Genomic DNA, 26,669 nt, shown 5'->3' with positions numbered 1-26,669 from the left:
GCAGAGCTTTCAGATTACAAAGGACCAAAAACTAATCTTGTGAGAGGGGTCTATATATCTCAATTTTAAGATATTTGGAAGAAAAAAATGATAAATTGCTCTCAAACCATGTCAGTAGGCAGGAACATTAATCATCTGTCAAGGACTGATGCTTGAGGTTAAAGTTTTTCTAAATGATTGTATGAGACCGTCAGCATCACAGATCAAAACAAATGCCTTTTCTGGCTATGCCACCCACCTCTGTACCCCCAAACAATTCATTCAGTAACAACCATCAGCCCACGCTAAATTTGCCAAGATGCTTCACGGCAATGCTTGCACATATCCAAAATATCAGTAACAGGCTAAACTCGCTAATCTTATTATGCTTCTGTAGCCGGTCACTAATGAAAACAGTGATCTAACATTTTGTAGAATCAACTTGCTCACTCATGCACAAGAAGAAAAGCCAGCTCTTAGTCAAGCTGGAGCTCTTCAGCAGCTTGTAGTGCTCTCCATCTTGGAAAAGTCAGAGCAGTATTAGCTCCATGGTTGGAGAGAAATGAAGCCATTGTCACACAAATGGCACTGACGGATGTTTTGTTGGTCCACCAGCCGACATGGATTTGAACTAGTAGCTAGTCCCGAGAGTCACTCAGCCTTTGCGCTGATGTAATCTGCTTCTTTTTAAACTATTCTAAATTCTAGGAAATAGAAAAAAGTTGCATTTCTTGAATCTTTAAATTAAAATTAGTAATTGACACTAAAATAGCCCGAAATACAGAAAACAAGGAAATTGCATAATTTTGGACTTGCATTCTAGAAATATGTCTCAAACAGGACATGAGACATAAGCAAAATGTGTTCTATACAGTATTTACAATACAACTATATTATGTCACTATACTGTAATTACACTAGGTTTGTTTTGTTAAATTGAGTCTAGTATCCATTTAAAAGAATTACTGTAGTATTAAAGCCTATTAATGTTTGAATGAGATCAGTTGAGTTTGTTTTTGTTTGTGCTGAACAGGACAGGGACAGAATGCTAATCCTGTCCTGAGCACAGCAAGTAGTACCTGCTCTTTCTCTTTCTTCTCCATCACCTTCTCTCTCTCTATCTTCTCCTCTTGTCTCGTATTTCTTCCCTTGTCAAAGCCAAGCTGTGATTGATGCAGTAATTTCTTTTTCCTCCGTGTCAGTGAAAGGGAGTAAATGCAGCATCAGTTGATATCTGTAAGCGGATGTCACTGCCCTCTGCTAGGATTATCTAGTGATGAAAATAAGAATATGTCAGGGTACCTCAGCTTTTTACACAACTGAGTTCCCATACACATGAGCAGATTTATGTTGTATTTACATACGGATGTACCAGACTTAACTCTGGATGTGAGTGCTCAGTACTTTGGATTTTGCTATGTAAGTTTAGGATTACTGTTGGAAGATCTGATGTGGGTTCAGGTGGATGTGAGATTAATGTATGGGAGTTTGATTTGAGTGAGGATATTTGTGCAGAGGTGCTGGTTTTGGGACAGACTTGTTTGGATTTGTTTTGGACTGGATGTTTCTGGATCACCCATTACAACATTAAGTACACTGCTATCTCCCTCTGGCTTTCTTTTTCCTTCTTTCTCACTCATTTTATACATTCCAGTTTCTCTGCAGTGTGTGTGTGTGTGTGTGTGTGTGCATGGGCATGTATGTACCCTTTTCGCAGTGCAGATACAGTATCAGCTCATCACCTCAAGCTCAGTATTACCTGGAGAGCCCTGACCCGCCAAAAGACACAGAACACAGTTAGCTCAACACATAATAGATGACCTTGGAGATTTATTTCAGCCAAAAGCTCCAAAAGAAGAATTGTCTCTATCAACACCCCCCACCCTCCAGCTCCTCCTCCTCCTCTTTCTGTCTCTCCTTCTCTTTTACGTTTTACTGCAGCATGACAGAGCACTATACCTTTGGTAGTTCAAGGAAAAGTGACACAGCGGTGTCAGTGTAAGTGTGTGTTTGTGTGTGAGTGACAGCTATTGTGTTAAGGCTACTTAATTGGTTGCAATATAAGTTTTGGCATGTGTGGGGTAACTATCTTTGTGCGTGTGTGTGTTTGCATGTGTGTTTGCGTGTGTTTGTCCTCTAGTTTGCCTCATGGGAGCAAACTGAGTTATATCTGCAGCATCAATCCATCAAGCTCATTAGCATATGATTTGGCTTTGATTAGCATATCTATTAATATGGAAATGCAACATCACCAACTTAGAACTGAGACGGGTCAACCCTGTCACACACACATACGCACACATGAGCACACATGGAGAGAGAAGGAAATGCTCAACTTTATCTCCAGGGATTGTTCAGGAGTTTGAGGTTACGGTACACAGGCATGACTGCAATGCAAATTTGTTGCAGGTGTGTGTGTGTCTAATGCAGACTAAGTTTTCATGATCCACAATATCTTGATACCTGAATGAGACCATAACCTTCAAAGTATCTCTGTGCATGCAAACTGGTGTCCTTGTGGCAAGCACAAAGCTGATGAAGAGTTTGCTAGTACGTTCAGTGAGCTCAGGCAGAGCAAAGTGAGATGTTGGTGTGTTGGTGGAAAGTGCGTCTTCGCAAAGACAATAAATGTCTCAGAACCTCGTCTGTGTTTGGCAGAACCTCAGTCTGCTGCCACATGGGCAATTGAATCAGCAAGAACAAAATAAATACTTGGAGCAAACACAGAGTAATGGAATAAAGCTGGAAAATGTCGATTTTAACCAATGAATCCACAGCCAGTAGACTTATATAAGCAGACATGGAAAAATGAAAATGTTCTGTTTAAAGCAGGAACATTAGTAAATTATCCACAAATAAATGTGAGTGAGTGATTGTCTGTTGTCCACAGCAGCTTTTGCCTGTGCAGTTTGTGAAAGCTACATAAAGCCTGTGTTAAAGCCTGCTGCAGCCCAACTGATTCAGCAGAATACCATTATTATTGGCTCACATGATCTTTGCCGATCTATCAGTATCATACAACTGGCTGAAACAATGAGAGTCGGCAAGTCACCCACAATGGCGAGCATCTATGTTTATGGTGAATTGATATAATAGTGTGATATTAACAAACATTAACCCATCACTTCTTCTCTTAGCTCAAATAAGCTTGACAACAGTCACATCAGCCATTCCAGACTTTGCCGCAGTAATTTGAAAACTTTTACTCACAAACATCAAAATTATGTTAAAAAATTAGGGTCATTGAGTGGTACAGGCGAGACTCTCAACAAACAGTTGCAGTTTTATTTATGAAACAGTGTGACAGTTCTAGTGAGTAAACAAACAATGGTTCAATCATTTCTCCATCATCAGTTCTAAAAAGTAATGAAAATGTTCTGACAACTGCTGTTGCCAGACCATTGTCATTATTTTGTTGAGGACTCTCATAACTACATGACAAATGCCTGGGAAAAATCTTTATTTTGGAGGCGGGGTTGGGTCATGTTAAGGGTGTCTGGGTGGGGAATAGTATCAGCTGATATATTGGTCAGGCTCTAATCTCTGTATTCTGTTGTTCAAGTGGGAGATATTGATTACAGCAGCTCATCTTTGTCGCTGTCTGCATTCCAACTCTCAGAAGAAACATATCATTTTACTGTTGAAATTTGATGTGTCACAGTGTGATGTGACTTTTTCTTGTTGTTTGTTTGTTTTTGTTTTTTACACCTCTTGGGCCAGATTTATAAATCTGGATTATATTCTGAACACAGAATATGCAGTTAGACCAAGTGCACCTTGCACATTCTTTTGGCCATGCATACGCTTTTCTTAACTTATCAAACCAAGTGAGACAAAGTGACGTGAAAATGCAAAATTAACAAGAGACAAACAAATTTAACACAAAATCTCAAAGAGCTTGAATTCATTATCATTAAAGGTTTTGTTGTCTGTACAGAAAAAACTGAATGAAAGTTCATATATAGAAATAATTGTGTCTCTAAGTACTCAGTGTTTCATTTAGTATTGTTTAGTAATTTATCCTACTTATTTATTGTGAATAATTTTTCTTTAAATGTTATTTTAATATACCAGTCACAATTTCAGATGCCTGTCTATAGCCTAAAGGGGTCTTTAGTCCAGATAAATGTAGCTGAGAGGAAAGCAGGACAGTTGCACTAAAGGTTATTGATGAGCTCAGTTTGTTATCAGACAAACTCGTTGTTCTTTTCTCTGGTTTTTTCATAGCTTGTGGCTATAGCTTGTTTTTTGTATGCAAAATGATGGATTAAGTATGTCTTTGTCCAGTTATGGCTAATTAGGGCAGTGAAAATAAAGCCCCAGCATGTGCCTCCAGTGTCTCAGATTGTGCTTTATAAAACAGTATGTAAGCACACCTTTATATTTCTGGTGAAAACAATGCGCACATATATTTCACATTTTGTGTTCACATTTAGTTCACATTTAGTTAGTTCACAAAGTGATGTGCACTTCTCTTGAGCAGTTTGATGCTTTATGATTAAAAAAAAAAAAAAGGGAATTGTGAAAAATATCACTTTCCACAATATGGGACCTTTAAATAGCGTTAAGGAGATTTGATCACGTAAAGGAGTCATTGTGTATTTAGATGATGTTATTCTGCACCAAGGAAACAGTGATACCATTTTCTAAAGAGGCCACTTTCTTTGTTTAGCTGTTGTCGTCATTCGTCGCTTTGATTGACATAGCTATTTTCAGAGAGATTAGAGCAGTATGTATATAGCAGCATGTGCGTTGCTGCAAATGACTGTATTAATCACCGTACTTTACGGTTATATTCCATCCAAATCAAGGATTTAGTGCGTTCCACCACTCCACCTACATGATCTGAAATAGCAGGTCTTCTTGGAGGCACCCACGCAGTCTATGTTCCCATATCCAAGACCTACCACCTCGCACCTGTCTTTGTTCTTACATTGGTAAAACTGGGCTTTTATGGTTGGTTGGTTTATTCCTCAAACCAACATAGAATTAAAAGGAACTGGGAAAAGATGTATATCTATTATTTGTCAATGATCAGAATTAAGACTTTTGATGGTTACGTTGGCATAAAATTCCACTGAAGGGATTAAAATGTGTGCAAATTTCTTATCTTCTTATCCCTCAAACAGTGTTCTGTCTGAGTACCTTAAAATTGCATTCAAGAAATTAATCAGATTTTGCTCAAGAACAAACTGAAATGAAACCCAAGTGTGGAGAGAAAAATACCCCTGGCAAGTGAAAGAGATACTCACCTTTTGGTGGGTTATTCAAGTTTCTGTTTTTGACAGAGAGAGGCTGTGAGAGAATGTGTTACACAGAGGGAGTCTCACTAGACCAGCTGTTGTGATGATTGTTATGTTCCTACATTGAAGAGCTGCCAACAAGAGCAAGAGAGGAAAGGCCACACAAACAAAGTTATGATCTTGTATGTGAACCACTGAGGACTGAAATCTTAACACCTCAACTACCTCCTCCTCCCTTACTCCCCCCTCTCCTCTCCTCTCCTCTCCTCTCTTCTCCTCAGTTAAATGAAACAGCCAAGCAGTTAATGGAGATTGACAAACCCACGCCAACTAACGTCCCAGGTCCCAGTTCTGAGGTAGCCCCATTGGGCCCCTGTTCTCCTGGCCCCTCCCCAAGCGCCTCCCCATCAAATGGGAATGGCTCTGGCCACCGGAGAGGCGAAGGAAAGAAAAATTCCAAGAAGCGCCATTCATTTACAGCTCTTTCTGTCAGCCAGAGGACTACCCAGCTCAACAACAGACACAGCATGGAGATCTCCCACCCAGTGCTCATCAGTTCTTCTGACCCCAGAGCTGCTTCACGCATCCAGGTACGCACACACAATATAAATATTAGCTGATAGACAAGTATGTATGTGTTAATAAATGCTCTTAAGTTCTATGCACTCCAGATATGGAGTAGATGTCTAGTTGTCTTAGACAGGCTCCAAGCACGTACAGTACACATGCAGACACACATTTTGTAAACCAGATTTCACTTTGGTCACTCTTTTCCTCTAGGTGCTATGAACCTATTCTCCCGTGACCATCTCTGGCAGTTCCTTGTGAATAAAATCAGTCCTCACTTTAGAGCTTTCAACTGGAAACACATAGTTTTCCATGTATTGTGTCTGATTGCTTTCAGACCTAGGTTGTTTGTGGGGTTTTTTCCCATCTGAAAATATTACCCACGATGCATATAGAAAAGCTGGGAAGGCTTAAGGCACATGTTGCAAACAAATATCAAGTCTGAAATGGAAACCAATTGGTTTTTATGTTGCGGCTCTCTCTGTTTGTCTCTAGGATGCATCTCCCCCAGGTCCCTCTCCCTCCTCGGGAGGGGTGCTGGTGCCCCCCAAAGTGGCATCCATAACCTCTGAGCTGCTGGCCCATGCCAAGGTGCAGCTGCCACTCAACATGTGAGTACACCTCAGGGTGCTGTCAGCTCAACCCACCTGCAACCTGGGTCTTTAGTCCCCCCTAACACCTGCCCATTCTGTGTTTTATGAACTGCTAGAGACACAAGCATGGTTTCATAACCTGCCTCTTGGCTGTTTTAAAAATATTCTTTCTTTTGTGCCCAGAGATATTGGCCATGTTCCACCGACTCTGCAACCACATTTACTCCTCCACTGGTCAAGGATGAAATCCCTGTCAGACAGGAAAAATAGTCATCCACTGTTGTGTGATGCTCACATCTATATTTCAAAACAAGTCTTTCAACAGCATAGCCATACTATGTGTTTTACTTGATATTATGTAGTACTGGGAGACAAAGTTAATCACTTACTGTAACCATTTTCTTCTTTACTTCATGAATGAGAAACAATGAGACTTTAATATTGTCTTCATTAACATCTTTACAGGTGCATCTTCATGTATATTTTCTTTTTAGAAAGACATGAGAGGGAGGTGCAAAAAACGTCAAAACACAAAAAAAGTAACCTGGTCAGTATATGGCTCAGTATTGATGCGCAGGTCAAACACAGTGGCCGATAAATTCCTAAACGGATTAGGATACCTGACACACCCTCCAAAGCACAAATTAAATTCTTGGAGAAATGTAACTTCAGTCATTATATCCAGATGGTTGGTGAGGTGCCAACGCTGAGCAAGACTGTTCTATAATTTACCTTGTAATTAATGTACCAGGTAACTGCCAGAAAGAGGCGGGCATCATTAAAGGGAGTGTGTGTTAGTGACCTTGTACTTCTCAAGCTTTTAGAGTGAAGAGGATTTGGGTTATTTGTGGAAAGAAGAGTTTGCTCTGTCTTACTAGGTTAGAATTAGGTTTATGGGTTAGACAGCATTGGCATCACGCCAATGAGAAGGGACAAATGTGCGTATATTTATTATTACTGGTGTCCCGCCTGCAGAATGTGTGAGACATACAGCAACTGCCAGATTTAATAAAACTTGTGCTTTTATTAAAGTTGTGTTTTAGCTACAAACACACACACAGATGGCAACACACAAACACATTCATTTAGCACACACACTTGTCAAGAGTCGGCGTGCCCTTCGGATCAGGTTGGACATTTCCATCTTGACCTTGCAACTATTCCTGTTGCCATGGGGAGACAAGAGAGGGTCCCAACATCTGTTACCATGGTAACGTGGGAGGCACACACACAGGGCTTCTTTACTCTGTCGTCTTATCGTCTTCTGTCGGGGTCTGGCACTACATACTACAAATGTCTCCCAGTGACAGGACCAGAAACTCATTAATATGTTAACACAGATGTAAGACACAATACATAACCATATTCATAAAGTAAGATGCTTAATACTAGATTTATCAGTGCACATATTGGAGGGGGAATCACAGGAGTGAAATAGTATTCAGTTTAGTATAGTTGGCGTTTGTTTGTTGGTTTTTTTTAAATTGGTCAGTGGACCAATATGTTATTCTTTATCTCAGTGCACCTGCTACAAGCAGTATAACTTACTTTTAACGTAATATAAACACTTATTGCAAATAAGCTCATCAAAACTCGTAGTCTCTCTGAAGGAAAAAAGCTGTTTTCGTTTAAGTAGGGGTCATAGATTTAGGGAGGAACTGTATGTAAAACAGTCATAAAACACTTTTGGATGGTATATGTTGGGAGGACCAACCAGCACTGACCAAGATCCCATTGGAGTTCATTATGATGTTTGGTGGTCTAATGAAGGAGTTGGAGAATTAACAGTGTAGTTTTTTGGCTGTTCTTCTCTGCACTTACAACTACAACTAAACACTTACAACCAAAAATTAAATAAAAACATATTTTTTTCTAGTAATGTTATTATTAATAAAACATAACTTTATTTACTTAACACAAATAATTACAAGGAGCAGATAGCAGGCACACACCCAGTAAGGAAAATACAGGGAGGATTAAATAATTATAATAACATGAGATGTAAAAGGATAACTTAGCAAAAACCGAAACTGTTTAAGTTGTTCAAAGGAAATATCACACAAAAGCAAGTCTACAAAAATTAGATGTAGTCTGTGATTTAAAAGAAGTCCCTGAATCTGCTAGCCTCAATCACTTTTAGATTTAGATTTAGAAACCTTGACTTTGGAATGACCAGCAGGGCTCTACCAGAAAATATAAGACTGCTTACTGGCTCATAAGGGCTTAATAGTTCTGTTACATAACTTGGAGTCAGGCCATGGCCTGGGCTAAAAGTGCTCAGTAAAACCTTGGTGAGTGAGCTGATGGAGGTAAATGTTGAATGGAATGATGGGATGATTAAGAACAGGATGAAACCTAGCCTATTTCTGCTAATATTCACTCATTTTGCAATTTTACATTTGTGGCGACATTGTGCAATGTATCAAAAGTAATTCACATGTATGCTTTCAAATGAAAAACTGCAATGGGAGGTATTGGGCAAATTGGCTAATTTGCCTGTTGGTTACACAATATTTGGCACAGACTTTAATCTTTTTGCCTTTGACTCACTTTGAAATGTTTTTGGTTGCTTTTCTTTTTTAGATATCTGGCTCTATACGCCTACAAGCCGCAGAAGGCTGACGAGCTTGAACTTAGGAAAGGGGAAATGTATCGAGTGACAGAAAAGTGTCAAGACGGATGGTTCAAAGGCACCTCTCTGAGAACTGCTGCCTCCGGTGTCTTCCCAGGAAATTACGTCACCCCTGTGTCCAGGTTAGTGAGTTCAGGCTAGGGTAAAAGGAGAATGCAGGGTTATTGTAGTGATGCAGCTTCCCGAGGGATTATGTCATTCCCGCATACAGATAAAAGCGAGTGACAATCGTATTAGGAGTGTGCAGTTGTTGATGAAGCTTGAAGCACCTCTTTTTTTTGCTCACTATGAAAGAGACTGAATTGCTAAGGGGATAACGCTATGAGCACAGGACGCCCAAGTTAAATCCCTACAGCCACATGTCCTGCTCAAATCTTTTCTGTATTTATGACTCAGTTTATTATTTGGTTCAGTCATGTGAACCCAACAGCGCAATATGATTACACTAAGGCCCCTAATTCTGCCCTCACACAATGCCAGTGATAAAACTAAGACAATTGCTGAAATTTGTCACGGTAATTTCATGGTTCCAGCAAAAGCAAATTCAGATCAAGCTGAGGAGTGCAATTTAGCTACCTATTGTGGACTGTGATTGCACATGTTTTTGTGTGCTCAGGCTGCCTCTTGTCACAAAGTATACCCTACAAACTGTTTTTGGGATTTTAGTCATTCATTAAACATTCTAAGAAGAAAAATGCATAAAGCCCATGTTTTAAACGATTGTAACATTAATATAAAGTAAAACGAGAAGGCAGTATAAGTTCGATGTAAATTACCACTTTGACTACCAGCAGCCATCTGCCTCACTAATGTTTAGCTACCACATAGTTTGAACAATTATCACAACATTGTTACTTTAGGCATCCTCATTCTCTGATATATTTGGCAATTTACTTGCCCTTGTTATTCCTGTATGCATGAAAATATTTGCAGAGGCCGTTCATTTAATCTGTATTCAACTCCATGACGCATTCAAAGAAAACAAGAAGGAGGAAGCAATTGAAAACAAGGGAAGATAACAGATAAGAAAATGAGGGAGGGAAAGATAATTGGAAGATGAAGAGAAAGCTTTGATACTGAATGGAAACTCAGTCAAACCGTGAAAGGAGAGAAGACAGAGTAAAAGACTAAATGGGACAGAGAAAAAAAGGTGAGGAGGCAGAAAGATGCTGTGGGAAAATAAAATAGTTGAAAGAGAACCCAAAGAGGATGGAGAAGGTGAAAAAGTATATCAAAGAAAGAGAAAATGATACAAAGAGATAAAACGGCTGCGAAAACAGCAGGTGTCCCTCTGCTCTGGATATGAATGGCTGCTTCACATTCTGCTGTTACACAAACTGGGAGAGCGAGCGAGCGAGCAAGAGACGGAGAGAGAGAGGCAGGATGGGCATGTAATCAAATGAAAGGCAATTTATTATTTTTACACGTGCACACTCTCTCCTTCCTCCTGTACCTCTCTGCCTGCTTACCTCTCCCCTTCTTTATCTGCAGTGCAGCTCAGACATTTCTCAAAATGATAATTATGGCTGCCAAAGATGCACACACGCACACCCACCCACACAAACACAATACAGGCCTATAACTATGAATGTGAAATTTTTTAAATGCATATGCAATTGTATATGTAAATATTTACATATCTGGTTGATTGAAATAAATGAGAATTTCACCAGATTCTGTATAAGAAAGCATGAAAACATTTGGATTATTTTTAACATGTCATGATGGTGTAAAAGCTGCTTCAGAGGGCTTTATTCTAGCACTAAAGCAGCTTTGGCGTCGCCGTGTGAATCCTTAATGTGACAGAAAGCAACCAAAAATATCTGTATGGGCGTTTATGAACACACACGAAAAACCCAACACAGACAATAAGCAGTTAAAATTAGATTTCATACACAGAAACCTTAAAATATAAAAAAAAAAATTCTTTGCCATGTCTGTTACTAAAACACACGCACATTCACACATTTACACGCATAGAAAGCCATAATTCACTATTTGTGTGATGGGAAGTCGATGGCCAGCTATAAGTGTGTGAATACCGCTGTGTCAATAATGTTCAGCTCACTGTTCTGCCATTCAGCACTTTGCAGACGGAAACATGAACTGCTTGAGGCCACATACATCTTACAGCAGGACACTTTGTTGTGCTCATCCACCTGTCGGATAATAGCACTGAAATCACTCACTTTGACCAGGCCTAATAGTTCTGTGAGCAGCCGCTGCTTTTATGGACTTTTTACTGGGTCTATTGTGCTCACTTTGTACTAAACAGGAGTCTGTACTCTTTGCTGCCGTTGATAGATTTCACCGTAAATCTCAACCTCATGGATGTGGTTGAGGAAAAGTCAGGGAATCACATCCCAAAACTAGGTTTCATCCTCTGGGCATCATGGGTATTGGCATTTCTTGGCAGTCCATCTGATTTATGTTGATATATTTAAGTTTGGATGAAAATGGTGAACCAGTCAAATAGCCAAACACAAATTCATGGGGAAATGCTGCTAGCTTTGCTAAAATTTAATTTACTGATTTCAAAGCACTCTTTCTAAACGCCCTTTATGTTAGGAAATGTAGAGCTGACATTTTAATAAGTCGGTGTCTGTCTTCCTTCTCTCTTCTTTAAAGGGCTCCTTTTGGAGTGGGTGCTGCTCGCGGCTCCTGTCTGTCTAGTCCTGCAGGTGGGAGTGGAGGAGGAGGGGGGGGTGGATGCAGTCAGGTGGGTAGTAAAATCTCGGACCCTTCATCTCCAGGGTCCCCGGGGCCCTCTTCGTCCCGCCCCTCCACGCAACTTGTAAACTCAGCCAACTCCGTGAACACCATCACACCCGCCTCGTCGCTGCAGTCCGCCGCCGCCCAACTGAAGAACTGCCTGCGCTCCAGCCAGCACACAGTTAACCAGGCACGCACCTCAATGCAGCTGGGTAAGCAAGAACAGACACATTAATACACACTTGTAGTGGCACTCAAGAAAGATAGAAATGAGAACTTCAGGAATTGAGGTACTCATGTGAATGACAAACAGTCTGCTGTGAAAGGAGAGGTGAATCTAGTTACAGCCCTCCAGAGAAATGCAAAGGGATTTAAGAGAAAGTATTTATGACATGAAGGTGTCTCTGTCTGGTATTTTTCAACTTTATGCTCTGCAACATCAAACCCTGCAATGGCTTTCCAGCCTACAGGCTTAAAGGAGCAGAGTCCAGAACGTTTGGGACGATGCAGCATTTTAGACCACCAGTCTCTGATTACAGAATAATAGAATATTGATTAGTCATTAATTCAAGTAGGCCCGTTTCCACATTTCTCTCCATTTTCTCAATAGCCTGTTTTACTTCCAGTTTGATTGAGGTTGTTTGTCAAAAAAATATGTTGGATAGAAAAATAATAATAAAAAAAATTGACAGATGGCCTCATGTATGAGAAGACCAAAGTCCTGTTAATGGTGTTTACATGCACTACATGGCCAAAAGTATGTGGGTATGTTAGTCTTACAATCATCCACAAAAGCTGAACATTTCATACCAAAACCGTGGGCATTAATAGGCTTATTTTACAGCAGAGTGGTTATAGGAAATGAAAGAAGAGAGATGACAGATTACATACAACAAACAACCACACTTGACTGCAGGAGCATTGCAATTATACGGTCAGTATCCTGAAGCTAGAGGCCACAGGGATGCCCATACCCCGCCTGCATTTGACTGCTGGGAAAATAGAAAAATAACATGAAAGTGCATGCAAAAGCAGCCCAGAGAGCTGGTGGTTTCTTGCAGTGACGTAGGACCATCATGCTGTTAGCATTTTTAAAAAATTGCACGCAAGTGATAAAATGTTTTTTGTTGTTGTTTTGTTGTTTTGTGCACAAGACTGTGACTATATTGTGTGTGATTGCACAATACCGATGTTCTTGGTCAGCCATAGCCAACCTTCTGAAACACACACCTTTGTCTGTACAAGGTCTAGATCACATCAGCCTTGCTCTCCACTCAGACTATTCATCTCTCCAGTACCCCGTTCTCTAAACCTCTTTGTATCTGTTCTGGGAAAATAATAGTGAAGGTTTCTTTTGGAGAATAAAGAGTACACACATGCACACCCATACAGCTACACACATTCAGATGTGTACTCCCACATACATACCCAAATGAACCCAGAGACTCACAATCACACAACAGAATGACATCACTGTGCTTTTTGTTTTATGGAGGCATAATGACAGAGCCTCATGCCTCTCTCTCTCTCTCTCTCTCTCTCTCTCTCTCTCTCTCTCTCTGTCTGCACCGCTTTTCTTGTTTTCACTCTCTTTTTTTCTGAAACACACACACACAAACACACAAATTTACACATACACACATCTGGTCCCCATTACAAAATAAAGTATGTGCATAGTTTTGGTGTTTACTGGTTTTATCACATGACCGGTGCACCTCTCTATGGACTTCTGCTTCAGTACTGCAGTGTTGAAGAGCAGGTGGTTAGCAACCTTCTGTGTGTTTGTATGTGCATGTGTGTGCGTGTGTGTGCATGCCTTTATGCTTATGGGTGTGTATTTTTCTGCTCTTCCATCCTCCTGAGCACCAAATGTCTTCAGAAATTGAAGATTGGGGAAAAAAAGTGCTCTAAACTCAGCATACTTTTGTTTTCTACAAGGGCTGTTTTCAGAGTCCAGGCCAGTGAGTATGATTCAGACGATGAGGAAGGAGTACACTAAGGGCCTTAGTGTCAGCTGTTCATTTGTACCAAATAATTATCAAATGAAACTAATGAACATGAAACATCCTTGGTAGCACTCTAATTTACCAAGGAATTCTCATGAAATCTGCATAAATCTAAATCAGAGGTTAAAGATGTTGACACATTCCTGCCATTTATACTAAATTAGATCTATTTTTGTGTTTAGTTCACAGTCCTCCTGCCGGGAGCCCGGAGCGACCCACGGTGGCCATCTCTCCCCTGCGCTCGCAGAGCTCCTCCCCCTCACGTTGCCACAGCCAATCAGGTCGTCCTCTCTCCATGGTGTCTCCTGGACCCAGCTTAGGGCCTTCACCCCTCTCTTCTCCTGCATCAAGACCCCTCCTTCCACTCTCATCACCTCTGTCGTGTCTCACACCTCCTAACGTGTCGGCGGTGCTCCTCAACGGCGAGCTAGCCAGTCCACTGCAACCACCATCACCAGGCCCTTCCCATGCCCCCACACAGGGCGCCCTCATACCCAAAGCAGAGAAGGTGAGTTTCTTCCTGATTATTAATGGCAAAAAGTTTTTTTCCTTTTTAAATGTGCCATTCAATAATCACTATTAAGTTGACGGTAGCTTCTGTTAATTAGATTTCTTTATATGCAACAAACTGAGAAAGAAAAACTCTTTCTATAACAGAATAATTGGATATATTGTCTTTATTCAGTTATTTCGTCCATGTGTTCGTGTGTAAAGAACAGCTGACTTAGTATCAGAAATGATGTGTCAAACTGGACATGGGACAAGTTGCAAGATAAAAAAAAAAAACTAAGTTGAAGTTTCCAGAAGCACCATAAATGAAAATCATAACTCTTGATAACGAACTGTTGCAACATGTATTCAAAGCTCGCATTAAATATTATTTTACAAAACATCTTAAACAACACTGAGTACACATGAAAGTGAATATAGAGCAAAACAGACAATGGAAACGCAAAGACAGCAGACACTTTTAGCCATTCCGTAAATAAACCCCCCCATAGATATTTTTATTAACTTTAAATATTATGTCTGGTTTTACAGTGTTTGAGTGTGTGTATAACGTACGTGTGCATGTGATGTATCAGTAGTCCTCTTCCACCACAGTAAGAGTCTTTCACCCAGAGAGCTGGCACAAACACCATCCTATATGTTCTGATATCTGCGGAGCTAAAGCTGTGGATGTTAAATCGGCCTAAGCTGACAGTGAAGGATTGCACCCAAAGCTTGCATCTGTCTCAACTCCATTTGTTTCACTGTTGGCTCCACAGTCTGGGACAGCTAATCTAGCTACATGGCTAGCTGACAAACAGCTCATTGAATATGGGACAGCAGGCGGCGGCCTTGTTTACATCATCTCACCCAAAGATGGCTTGAACTGTATGTTTTTTAGAGGCCAATTCAGGATCATGACTCACATACTGAACAGATCTCATTTAAGTCAGAACCAGGTCGTGAAAGTAGCCAGTCAGTTGCAAAGATCATTTGTAATGAGCAGGTCATTAACCAAGCCAAGTCCAACCCAGTACAGCCTTTTACTAATTATTATCATTAAACTTTCACAACTATTTGTGTACAAAAACAAATAAAACTCAAGGAAGAGCTGAAGAGTATTGGTATAAAATAATAAACCATTGCCATCTTTTGTAATAAAAGGCTCATCATACAGGATTTTTTTTTATCATTATTATTTTTTTTAACTTCAGCCTGACCCTCTTTCACAATACTTATCATTGCTGCTTTCAGCTTGGCAGAGCAGAAACGTCAGGCTTGAAGTCACTGAGGCCGCACAGGGTCCATCTTTGTTACAGAGGAAATGATGAAGCGGCTATGATAACTGTCTGGCAGCCGGTTTGGTTTATCTCTGTTCGACATAGTGTCACACTGTCTAGAGCGCAGCCGGTTTCACAGACACTTATCATTTTGGACATTGAGATGCTTTTGTAGACTGTTTCCAAGAAATCTCTGTATGCAGGCAACTGCCAGCTTAGGGGCTGTAGAAAGTGCTTGAAAAAAGGAAGAGCCTGAAGTCTTGAGAAAGACATGTAAGGTAATATTGCTCGTACATTTGATTTATTGATTTCTGTTTTTATAGACACATACGATATTGAAGAATGTTTTTTTTTCTATAGTTGCATTCTCTGATTGAGAATATAGTTTTTTTAGTCTTAGCTGGCAGTAAAAAGGATGTTAACAGCCTGGGATTCCCTTTCACCTCTCCAACCAAAGACTATTTGCAAACTGACAGATGAATGAGAGCAAGTACATAATATGAAGCAATTATAAATCTGCTTTGTCATTTCTTTCAGCTTAAAAGCATTTCGAGATTGTTGCATGTGGGTGAGTGAATGGTAAAGTAATTAGCTCCACTCAACCCTGAGCAGTCTTGAGTTTGAAAGGTTCTGTACAAAATTTGCCCCATGCAGTTAACTCAGCAATCAGAGGGAATCGATTGGAGATGCGGAGGTTTTCAAATATATTCATGTTTGTGTGTTTGGTACATTTGGAATGAAATGTAATCTCACACACCGACGGATCATGACATAAAAGAAAGCTTTTATTTTAACACCATGCTAAATTAAGTTGCAAGTCAGACCCAGAAACAGATGAAACAGTGAGTGCTTGCTGCCATCTGGCGGCTCATTTGAGAAACAACGGTAGGAGTGACTCATTAATGTATACAGACACGCAGGCGGGCGCACACACTCACAGGAGGCAGATTAAGCCTTTAAGCCTGCAGATGAAAGGAGTGAGGGAGTGGTTATTCACTTTTTTTCTGTCCTTTTCAATCTCTGTGCCTGCCTTCCCTTTCTGTCGTGCTCCATACACCTGTTATGTTCTCACCTCCTCCCTTCACCTTCCTTCTCCACCTTTTCCCGCTCATCCTTTCCTTTTATATCTTTGTTTCTTTCCCTATTCCTTCCTAGAATCCCTCCTCCACTTCTTTGCTCTCATCCCTTTGTTTCCACTCCTTCTGTTTATCCTTGTTTTTCCAGCCCACCATCTCCTCCCTGTCCCCAGTTAAAATTCAGACAAGCTTTATTTGTATGACAGGAAGGAAATCTGTGTATCCAAAGCAGAGGAACATATAATGTGTCTTTAAATTTGCCAGTGTGCACTGTGGATTCACCAGGCAATGAACATTATTATTATTTTAATTTTTTTTTAAAGGATTTCTGTTCTGATGGAAAAATCTAAACAAAGATGAACCGTACTTTGCCATCCTGTGAGAAAGGATGAAATCATTGTATGACACCCAACTATAAAGCCCTGGCACTTGTAGTGTAGAAGAAAGGAATGCTTCTATTTTTCTATAGAGGCTTTGCTGAGTCAAAGTGTTTATACAAGCTCTCCAAGAGCTTTGTAAGCAGTTTTTTTCTGTGCCATCCCACTCTGTACTGAGGCTGCTCATTAGGGCTAGGACTGTTGTTCTTTCCCTTGTGAATAATTTGAGTTTGATCAGACATTCCAATTGTGTTTTGGGACTTTTTTGTTTCCTCATAATTTGGTAACTGTGTCACAGCATTTAATTAAAAGAAACCCACTTAGTTGTAAGATTTCTTATTTAAGTGTTATGTCCATGTGTTTGGTTGCTCACAATTTAGTGCTTGAAAGTAGCTGCTAACCTCTTTTGGTTTATGAAATGCTGGCAAATAGTGAAAAATTGGCCATGAAATACAAACAGGTTTTTACTTAAACCCTTGTTCAGTATTGCAAAGCCATCTGCAAAGGCTGGCAAATTTGGTGTGACAGCCCGGGGAACATACCAGAGGGACCAGTGGATAGCAGTGCTAGACCAATAAGGGATGGACAGATTTATCTAAAATCTGAAATAAAGAAAAGAAGTATAGTCTGTGTAATCTGATGACAAATTCAAATTATCCTGACTTAATCTCTGAGTGTTGGTGAGGCTTTACAGCATTCAAATCTAGAAAACTGATAAGTGGAGTAAAGGAAATGAAAAGATATGACTGATACTACTCTCAGAAACCCTAACCAGTGATGCTTTGTTTAGGACTGCAGAGATGTTTCTTCCCAAAATTAGAGATTATGCCCAAAAAATGTCAAAATTAGCACCTGAGAAGCAGAAATGTGTGAAAATGAACTTTGTTCTGAAGGTTCCTGTTCTTCCATCATTTTGAAGTGTGCTGCTTATAATTACAAACATACTGTGCATGTTGCCAGTTGTGTTAACATCACACGCGTGTATATTTTCTGTTCATGCTATTTTGTTTTATTCTGGAGATGAACACATTTTCTGAAAAAACAGCATAATAATAAAAATGTAATTGTTATTCCTATCACACTTTTCTTAAAGTTACAAAAACAAATATTTTCTCCTTCTTTTTTTTGACTTTATGTTTTGAGACTATTTTAAGTGTGGTCTATATGCAGCTATGGCCCCATTAGCTCTATTATGTAAGCTTTATTTTGGCCTAAGAGGTCATTCTCAGCCATGGACCTTTGGTGCTCTTTAAGTTTAACAACGTGTTCATTTGCTGTAGAAGTGCAGTGAATTGTGGGTCGCTTTTAACAGTGTGTCCCAGACTTTGCAGCAGAGTTTCATGTCTCTTAATGATATATTCCCCTCCTCATATCCTCAGGTTGCCAGCATGAGCATCTTCTTTTGCTGCTATAGTGGGTTGAATATCATATGTGGTGGTGTCTGTCCCCACTTATTTGAATGTCAGCTGCTCCATCATGGGCTTCACAGGAAGAGCAGGGACCATCACCGCACATTTAACATGACTAATTTGTTTGTATGACAGTGCACTGAAATAAGGATCATATCTGATATGTTTGCTCTTGCAAAGTTACACATTTGAACTTACAGTAGACAAGTCATGAAAAAGCAGATAGTATTCTGCTTTTTTTTTTTTTTTTTTCATTTCGTTTCTTGGCTTTTGTTACTCCATGTCATTTCCATGACAACTGCCAATCACCCCTAATGCAAAGACAGTGTTTGATAGAAGAATGGGTTTACACAAAGCTGATGCCTGATCCAGCAGCCAGTGTAAAGAAACAGATGGGGGAGGTGGAGACAGCTAACATGAAGGCTTTCAGCATTCTTAAAAAATTGTAATCATGTTCAGCCACACTCAGTATTGATCCATGCTGTCACAATTGAGAGTGTGAAATCAGCAACAAGCAGCGAGAGAGAGAGAAAGCGTTTTGTTCTCCTGGTACTGCATTTAGCTGAATGGACAGCGCTGCACATGTCCATATTGAAGCCGGAATGGCAAAGTATGAATCTGCTTTTGTAGCTGCCATTAAGAAACACTTTAGCTGTAATCACTACACTTCGTCCTTACATCTGGTCAGTAGATGCACGTCGATTCAGATTGAGGGATGATTATAGGTCATTAAAAATAAACATTAGGATTTCTTGGCTGAACATTTCTTTTCTTAGTTACCTTATCCTAAAAATCACCATTTTTGTCTTGTGAAGGACAGGAAGGGGATTTAAGCTGCCTTTTTATGATCTGTTTATTCTGTTCAAGATAAAATAGGCAGATGAGGGATAATTCTCAAAGACAACAGCTACCTTCCATAATGTGCGAAATCTGCCAATGTTACTTACCAAGACTGTTATTCTGATCTCATTGTGATTAGAAAACCTGGAAATCTCACTCTATAAATCTGTATAATTTCTTCCCCATAATTTAAAAGAGTCCATAATTTTAAAGACTCATGTTTGCTTTCTCAGAGTTGAGACGGTTGATGCAGTGCAAGCAGACAGGTATTCCCTGTTCCCCGATCAGAGACTTTCAAACACGTGAACACACTGCATCTTGTTTTTCTAATCCATACGCAAGCAGAAATGTAAAAACAACTTGTACTCTAGTAATTTCTTGGAAAACAGCAAGAAGGAGCATTAACTTCCTCAAGTCTTATAACAAGACAGAGCTTACCAGACAGCCAGCAGAGATGTCGCACAGTTGCAACATGGAACTTCTAGAGGCACTTGTAACTCAGACATGAGAGAATTTTTGATCTTTATTTGGACACTTCCCCAAAATTTCTAACTTCACCTTTAAGAGACAGAATCCATAAAGACCAGCCTGATCCACTATGAACACAGCTCCATTACAAGAAGACATTTTCTTAAACTTCCTGTGCTTTTGTCCATATTGACAGAAAAAACAGCTCATGTTGCTGTATTGACTGAGACAAAAGTGGTCTCAGTTTTCCATTTCTTCAGTCGACAGGAAAACATTTATATTTGTTTCTAAAAAGTGATATTTGATCAAAATGTGGGGAGTGTATATATCTCCTGTGGGGAGATGACAAACTAAGTATGCCGAGATGTTGATTACATCCCTTTCATTGCCTACTTTTCAGTTTATATCATGAGAGGTAACACATCCATTCCTCTACATCTCAGGAAAAAAAAAGATCCTTACCAGCATCTCTGTTTGTTTGCTGTCTTGCTCCTCCATGCCTCCATACTCAGAAGGAGAGGAAAGCGGGAGGTCTGTTAAAGCTCTTATCAGGGGCGGCAGCCAAGAAGAAACCTCGCTCCCCTCCCTCCTCCCCACCAACCCACAATCCCTTATTGGCCGGTCAAGGTGCTGTGGCCACAGACCTCACTCACCATCCTCATCACCATCACCACCACGCCCGCTCAGGTTCCTGCCCAATGGCATCACAGGGCCGAGCAGGCTCCTGCCCAATAGAAAGTGAGATGGCGGGGGCCATGGGGTTGGAGCCACTGCACAGGAAATCAGGTTCCCTGGATACCAACTTCCCCATGTCACCCCCGGCAACGCGCGCCTGCAACCCTCTGATGGTCCTCCGGCCTGAACCCAAACCCCTGTCCAGAGAGAGGTGAGCATGCACACACAAATCAGACACATGAAAGGACACACATACAGTGGAAATCTGTAAAATCGATAACACTTTTGAAAACATTACAGCAGGTATGAAGAGAGACAGACCAGCTCAGAGAGAGTTACTGAACCCTCAGACAACAAAAGCACATGCAGAGCATGAATGGAAACAACCAGAGGCACCTTTACAAGCAAGATGTCATTACTGTGAGAACTTGCGTGTGTGGGAAAAGTAAGACTGGGGTTTCAGCAAGGTGAAGTCTGTGAGCAACCAGTCCATTAGTGCAGGCCTGGAGCAAAACTTAGAGCTGCTGTGAATCATCAATCAATCAGCCTCTTTGCTCCATGAGAGAGACAACCGTACGCACACACACACAAATAGATTTCATATTCCGCAGTGGAAGCCTTGAAAATCAGTAACACACTTACAAACACTACAGCTGTGTCATGGGACATAAAAGGAATGAAGTTTTTCTGCAGTGGGAACACTGGTTATCATAGCGAACACATTTGTGCCTGTGTGTGTGTCCGTGAGAGAGAGAACGAGAGGAAAAACAACGTTGTTGTACTCAGATTTTGGTAAAAGTGAAATCATGTGTGACAGTGGTGTACCCAAAGCTGCTTCCAGATATAACAGAGAATCTCAATCTTTTTACTGGTATTCATCAAAGTGGAGGAAGTTGTGCTGTAGTCAGAAATCTGTTGCAGGAGTAAATATTAGCCCAGTTCTCAAGAGGAAACAATCCTGTTTCACCGGGAAGTGGAGCAGAAGTTGTGATGCAGCTGGAGTTCTAGCCACAGCCACAGTACTAACATTCAGTAAATTCTTAAAAAATAAATGCATTTAACTTCAGATTCAAGCAGGCTGAGTGAACTCATGGCCACAAAAGGCAAATGATTCCCACAGTTCACTATAGAAACTGCTGACTTTCGTCAGAAAACGTCTTCACTGATGCACGTGCAGATTGAATTGGCTCAGATAGATTGTTACAGCTTGTAACGTTGCCCGCGCCACTCAAAAGCATAATGTGTGTCTGTCTGTGTTTGTCAGGTATCGCGTGGTGGTGCCCTACCCCCCCCAGAGCGAAGCAGAGATCGAGCTTCGGGAAGGGGACGTGGTGTTTGTCCATAAGAAGCGAGAGGACGGCTGGTATAAAGGCACCCTGCAGAGGACAGGACAGACCGGCCTGTTTCCCAGCAGCTTTGTGGAGAGCTTCTGAACTGGAGGAAGTGGACAAAAAAGCACACAATGTTCCTGTTTCTGAGTCACAAAACAAACGAACATGCTCCCAGTTCACACAGCAGCAGTAACACACAAAGGGTGGCTTGTTGGTTTTCCAGAATTACACTTTTGGATTAATTTATATCATCCTGAAAAGACACCTAATAAAATTTGCTGTGAAAGCTGCTGTCCCTAAACAAACTTCCAATGGACTTTGAAACAAAATATATTCTGTCAAAAGAAAACTTAAATTTTAACAGTTTAATAACCCATATTGGTCCAAGTAAGTCTAACACACTAATGAGCACACACACACACACACACACACACACACACACACACACACAGAGGAAGGCTAGCCCAGGCTTCAGCCAACCAAGCCAAAAAGGAAGCAGGTCAGTTCTTCCCATCAATCACCCGAAGAGTGCTGGGTGATGTTGGCGACTGAAGGCACACTCAGAGAGCACAGAGAGACAAACCCAGCCTCCCAGTTCTCCTCTTTGGCATCATCCACCAGCAAGCACTAGCACAAAATGTGTGAGCTCCTTTTTCTCCACTGAGACCTCAGAACTTGAATTCGGGTGCTTTCTTTGTTTGGAAAGTGCTGAGAGTTGACCATCAGGTGATGAGGGCAACGTGTGAGCCGACACCAGGATCTGTGTCTAGTTTGTGACCACAAGTGCAGGTATTTCTTTTCAGCCCAATATATGTTAATAACGATGCATGTAGCATTATTATGTTTTTATATGTTTAAGTGGATGTTTGTGCTGTCTCAAACTAGCCATGCAGTGATAGTCTGTCACAAGATTTTACATTTTAAAAAATTGTGGAAAAAAAGTATGTGATTTATTTTGTTTTGTATTTATTACATATCTCCTCTGAATTCATACAATCATTTTTAATTTACTTATTTCACATGCTCACATTTATAATAACAGTGAATCAAAACGTGCACAGATTTGATGCTCAGTTCAGTTAAGGAGGGAAAAACCCCAAAGTGAGAGGAGAGGGACACTAATTTGTCATCATATGACTGCCAAACAACTTTTCCACTGATCTTGTCGACCTTACAAAAAGATTTTTTTGTACCGCTTCAGTCAGTGTGTAGTCTGCTTTGTGAATTTATACGTCCTGAGTGTGGAGTTAGGCTTGTCTAGTTTACATCCAGCCACAACTATCTACCTGTATCCCTGTTTCTGAAGATAGAAGCACAGAAAAACTCGGAGCTAGACTGGCTCTGTGTGTGTGTGTGTGTGTGTGTGTGTGTGTGTGTGTGTGTGTGTGTGTGTGTGTGTGTGTGTGTGTGTGTGTGTGTGTGTGTGTGTGTGTGTGTGTGTGTGGTCAGTAGGATTTTATACTGACCATGTAACAGTAAATGATCACATTTCTAAGGTGGGAGTGTCTCTCCCTGCCTGATGTTTTTTAAACCGAGCCAGAATGAAGCGCACAGTCCTGCTGGCCATGTGCACGCAGGTGAGGCTCACATTGGCTGAGCACACCTTCATCTTTCTGGCTTTAACTGGATTTTAACCAGGTGTGCTACTTTGATTCAAGATATCAAATACAAACAGAACAGCGACGATACAAATGAATGAAACGTTTGATTGGCCATTCCCCCCATTAGATCCAATATTTTGATCCATTATATTCTGCACAATATTGACTTGTCATGGAATTGCCACTGAGGAGACAAAAGCACAGGCAACTTGTTTGTTTTCCCAGTATTAGATTGTTTGGGGTAAAAAAGAATGTGAACTGTATACCATTAAACTGTGAAGGAAAGTGAAACATGGAAGGGAGATACATTTCCTAAAGTGAAATTCCAGGACGAAGTGTGTTCTGGCAGCTGGCGGAGCTTTGTTGGTAAATTCTGTGCATCTGGTGCAGCAGATGACGCCAAAAAGACTCAGTAATTTTGATTTTTAATTTTCTCCAGCAGGTCACAGGTCCTGCAAACTAGGGTTAGACTGACACATGAAGCTTGTCAATTCGCATTCGGACTAAGACGCAACTGGTTTGAATTTTTTAAAGAAGTGTTTGATTACATCCCTTTCATTGCCAAGAAGTGTTTAATTTCTATATTTGTATGTACTGTGACTCCACTGAAAGCTTCAGCCTGGTGTTTTCTATTTGCTATGAAATTGTCAGAAGATATTAGTTACTGAAAACCTCAATCCAAATATTGGTTTTCATAACCTGTCAGTCAAACCCTAGTGCCTACAAATGCAAACACACACACAATATTTGGCAGAGCAGTCTGTCTTTCGTCTCAATCTCTTCTTTCTCACTCCCTTCATCTGCTTTATCGGTGCGATGAGCCTGCTGGTTGTTTTTCTTGCAGGTCTGTTCTGCTTGACTCCATGATAGATTAAAAAAAGGAAAAGACCAGCAGATCCCAGAGCAGTTCTGCACAAAGCCCAAGTGAGACTTTATCTGTTTATACACCCGCCGAAGCGAGGACTCTAATTTCTACTGAGTCAAATTAAGCACAAGTCCTCATTTTTGTCACAGAGTCTCCGTAGTCTTTCTCGTGAAGTTGATGCTGTGAGGAGGAGGAGAGTTTCCAGGAGTCAAAACATCAGGAATACAACCACTGCACAGTGGTCACTTTACATGAAATAACTTGAACCGCCGCTTTCTCAAACCTTTTCATGTGTTTATTTCTTTTCATGGCATGAGCTCGTCTTTGGCCTCAGCTTCCTGGTTGTAAATACCACCTGAGTTCTCATGGTGACAGCAAGAAAAATGTGAACAAGCCATCAGCAACAGTGGTTTTTGCCACTGGACATGAATGCATCATAAAATACACCACTGCACATCCAAATTGTTTCCATTGGACATCAAATTACTGTTCATTCCCTTTTTTTTTTTTGGGGGGGGGGTTCCTTCCAGGAAGCCCGAGTGCTCACCCTGCCATCTTGAATTAGATGTCAGTCATATTTGTTCCTATGGATACTTGTGTGTGCGTGTGTGTGCGTGTGTGTGTGTGCGTGCGTGCAATGGGAGAGGGCCTCTGTATGTAGCACTCCACAGACAAAAAAAAGGAACTTCCTGATAAAGTTTGGTGCGATCTGGGCGCTCTCGCCTGATCAGGACTTGGAGTTGGGTTGATGAAGTGCAGCAGTACAGAGAGAAGCTGGAAAAAGAAAGAAAGAATATATATAATTCTATATTGTGCAGAATATTTATAGGCCTTTTGTGCCATTGAAGTCATGCTCTGCGCTGATCATGCCCAGCGCTTTACCATGTGATCATTATACATCGTCTTGTACTGATGACCGTGGTTGATTTGATTGTTTTTTCATGTCAAGTGCATTTTTCGCAATAAATGCCTTTGTTTTAAAAACTCATTTTCAGTGCCTTTTCTGCATCTGCACAAGTATAACAGAATGTGATGCAAACACATTACCTGTACAGCTCATTAGGGTTTTACAGTTGTTCCCTGGATGATTCGACCTGAGAATCATATTCTGCACTAATCATAATTATCTGCACTCACAATGTTCTCATTATGAGCTTATGGAGTCTTATGAGGAACCCTCAGGTGAGGCTAGCTGCCAGTGTGAATTATTCTCGTTATCATGCTGCTAAAGGATGTTTAGTAATAAAAGCTGATGCTCCTGCTGTCTTTTCATCATCCCCTCCATCTTTTCCCTCTCCCTTGTTTGTCTCCCTGCCTTCCTCTCCTGAATTCTCGTGCCATCACAGGCATGGACGAGGTGTGTAATTGGTAATTTCAGAGCATCATTGGCGCTCCCCCTAAATGACAACCTCATCTCTCCAGCAGCCGGGCCTGTCTCCAATGATCACCTCCATTTGCATTTAGAGTGAGTAGCAAAAGGTGACAAGGGTGTGTGTGTGTCAGCATTGAACGGGTGTGACAGTTATCAAGGATGGAAGGGCACTCAGAAAGCCTTGATTCAAACAAACAGACTGTAATTGGTATATCTGATGTATGCAGGCAGATTTTTCTGATTTCTGTAGTTCATACATATAATTTGTCTCAGCCAGGAAAAAACTGGGAGAAAGGCTTTAGGCCCAGTTGAAGAACCACAGCAGAGAAAGGCGAGTACACACACACTCCACATTTTGTCTTGGTGAGATCATCTGGGTGTCGTATTCCAAGCTAACAGTGAAGTGTTGCAGATCCCTGCAGGCGGATCAGTATTTCCTCTCCTTTACACCAGACCTGTCTGTCTGTCTGCCTGTCTGTCTGAGTCAGTCACACAAAGGGCAGCAGAGCTGGAGAGGAAGACACGGCAGGAAACAAAACCTCTACCAGACAGGGCCATCCCTCCTGAGTGAGTGTCTCTCTCTATCACTGATCATCCTCTATTCTCTGACCTCCTGAGAAAAGGAAAGAAACGTGGCGACTTCACATTAGACACTTTCCTTTCTAATGACTCACAGGGGTGCAGTGGAATCGAGGCAGGAGGTTGGAACAGTCTGCAAATACCTTTACACACATCAAACAGCAAATCTGCACTTCACGCTGTGGCATCAACAAAATCACATATTGATTTCAGGCAGAGAAAGGCCTCACTCAATACAGTGAACACATCACAAGCTCAGCAGCGGTGATAAACTGAAAAATAAACTATTGAGTCTGTCACCTCTTGAGGGCTGTTATTTCCACATATCTAACCACAATCCAACCTCCTATTCCTGCTCAGGTACAATAGATGAAGCTTTGCCTGTCTGGATGTGACATTTGACAATTACTCGCCACTTTCAGTAAATCAAGAGAAATCATTAAATGCTTCCCAACTCCCGCCCTGACAACAGTGCTGCTTTTCTAAGATCACCTGCAGACGTCTGGCCTCGGTACATTCTGACAGTGCACAATCTTAAACGGCGCAAAAAAAAAATCCTGGCACATCCCAGTCAC

The 26,669-nt window shown here is 40.9% G+C and overlaps 1 protein-coding gene across 3 annotated transcripts in view; it reads left to right on the top strand.

The window, feature by feature from the left end:
• Positions 1–25,029, top strand: part of LOC115035245 (E3 ubiquitin-protein ligase SH3RF3-like) — an 85,492-nt gene extending 60,463 nt beyond the window's left edge. Inside the window, exons 4-10 of one of the 3 annotated variants that reach the window (XM_029492981.1) lie at positions 5,504–5,812; positions 6,285–6,400; positions 8,966–9,136; positions 11,643–11,938; positions 13,915–14,240; positions 20,187–20,557; positions 21,611–25,029. In XM_029492981.1, coding sequence (XP_029348841.1) covers positions 5,504–5,812; positions 6,285–6,400; positions 8,966–9,136; positions 11,643–11,938; positions 13,915–14,240; positions 20,187–20,557; positions 21,611–21,779 — 1,758 coding nt within the window. In that variant the 3' untranslated portion in view covers positions 21,780–25,029. Of the gene's footprint in view, positions 1–5,503; positions 5,813–6,284; positions 6,401–8,965; positions 9,137–11,642; positions 11,939–13,914; positions 14,241–20,183; positions 20,558–21,610 lie in introns of all 3 variants that reach the window. The other 2 variants (XM_029492980.1, XM_029492982.1) reach the window with 2 other exon arrangements.
• Positions 25,030–26,669: the final 1,640 nt, after the last annotated feature.

Source organism: Echeneis naucrates, chromosome 21 (genome assembly GCF_900963305.1).
Source record: "Echeneis naucrates chromosome 21, fEcheNa1.1, whole genome shotgun sequence".
NCBI classification, from domain to species: domain Eukaryota; kingdom Metazoa; phylum Chordata; class Actinopteri; order Carangiformes; family Echeneidae; genus Echeneis; species Echeneis naucrates.
The sequence above is the reverse complement of the archived record's forward strand: the minus strand, read 5'-3'. Positions and strand labels throughout refer to the sequence as shown.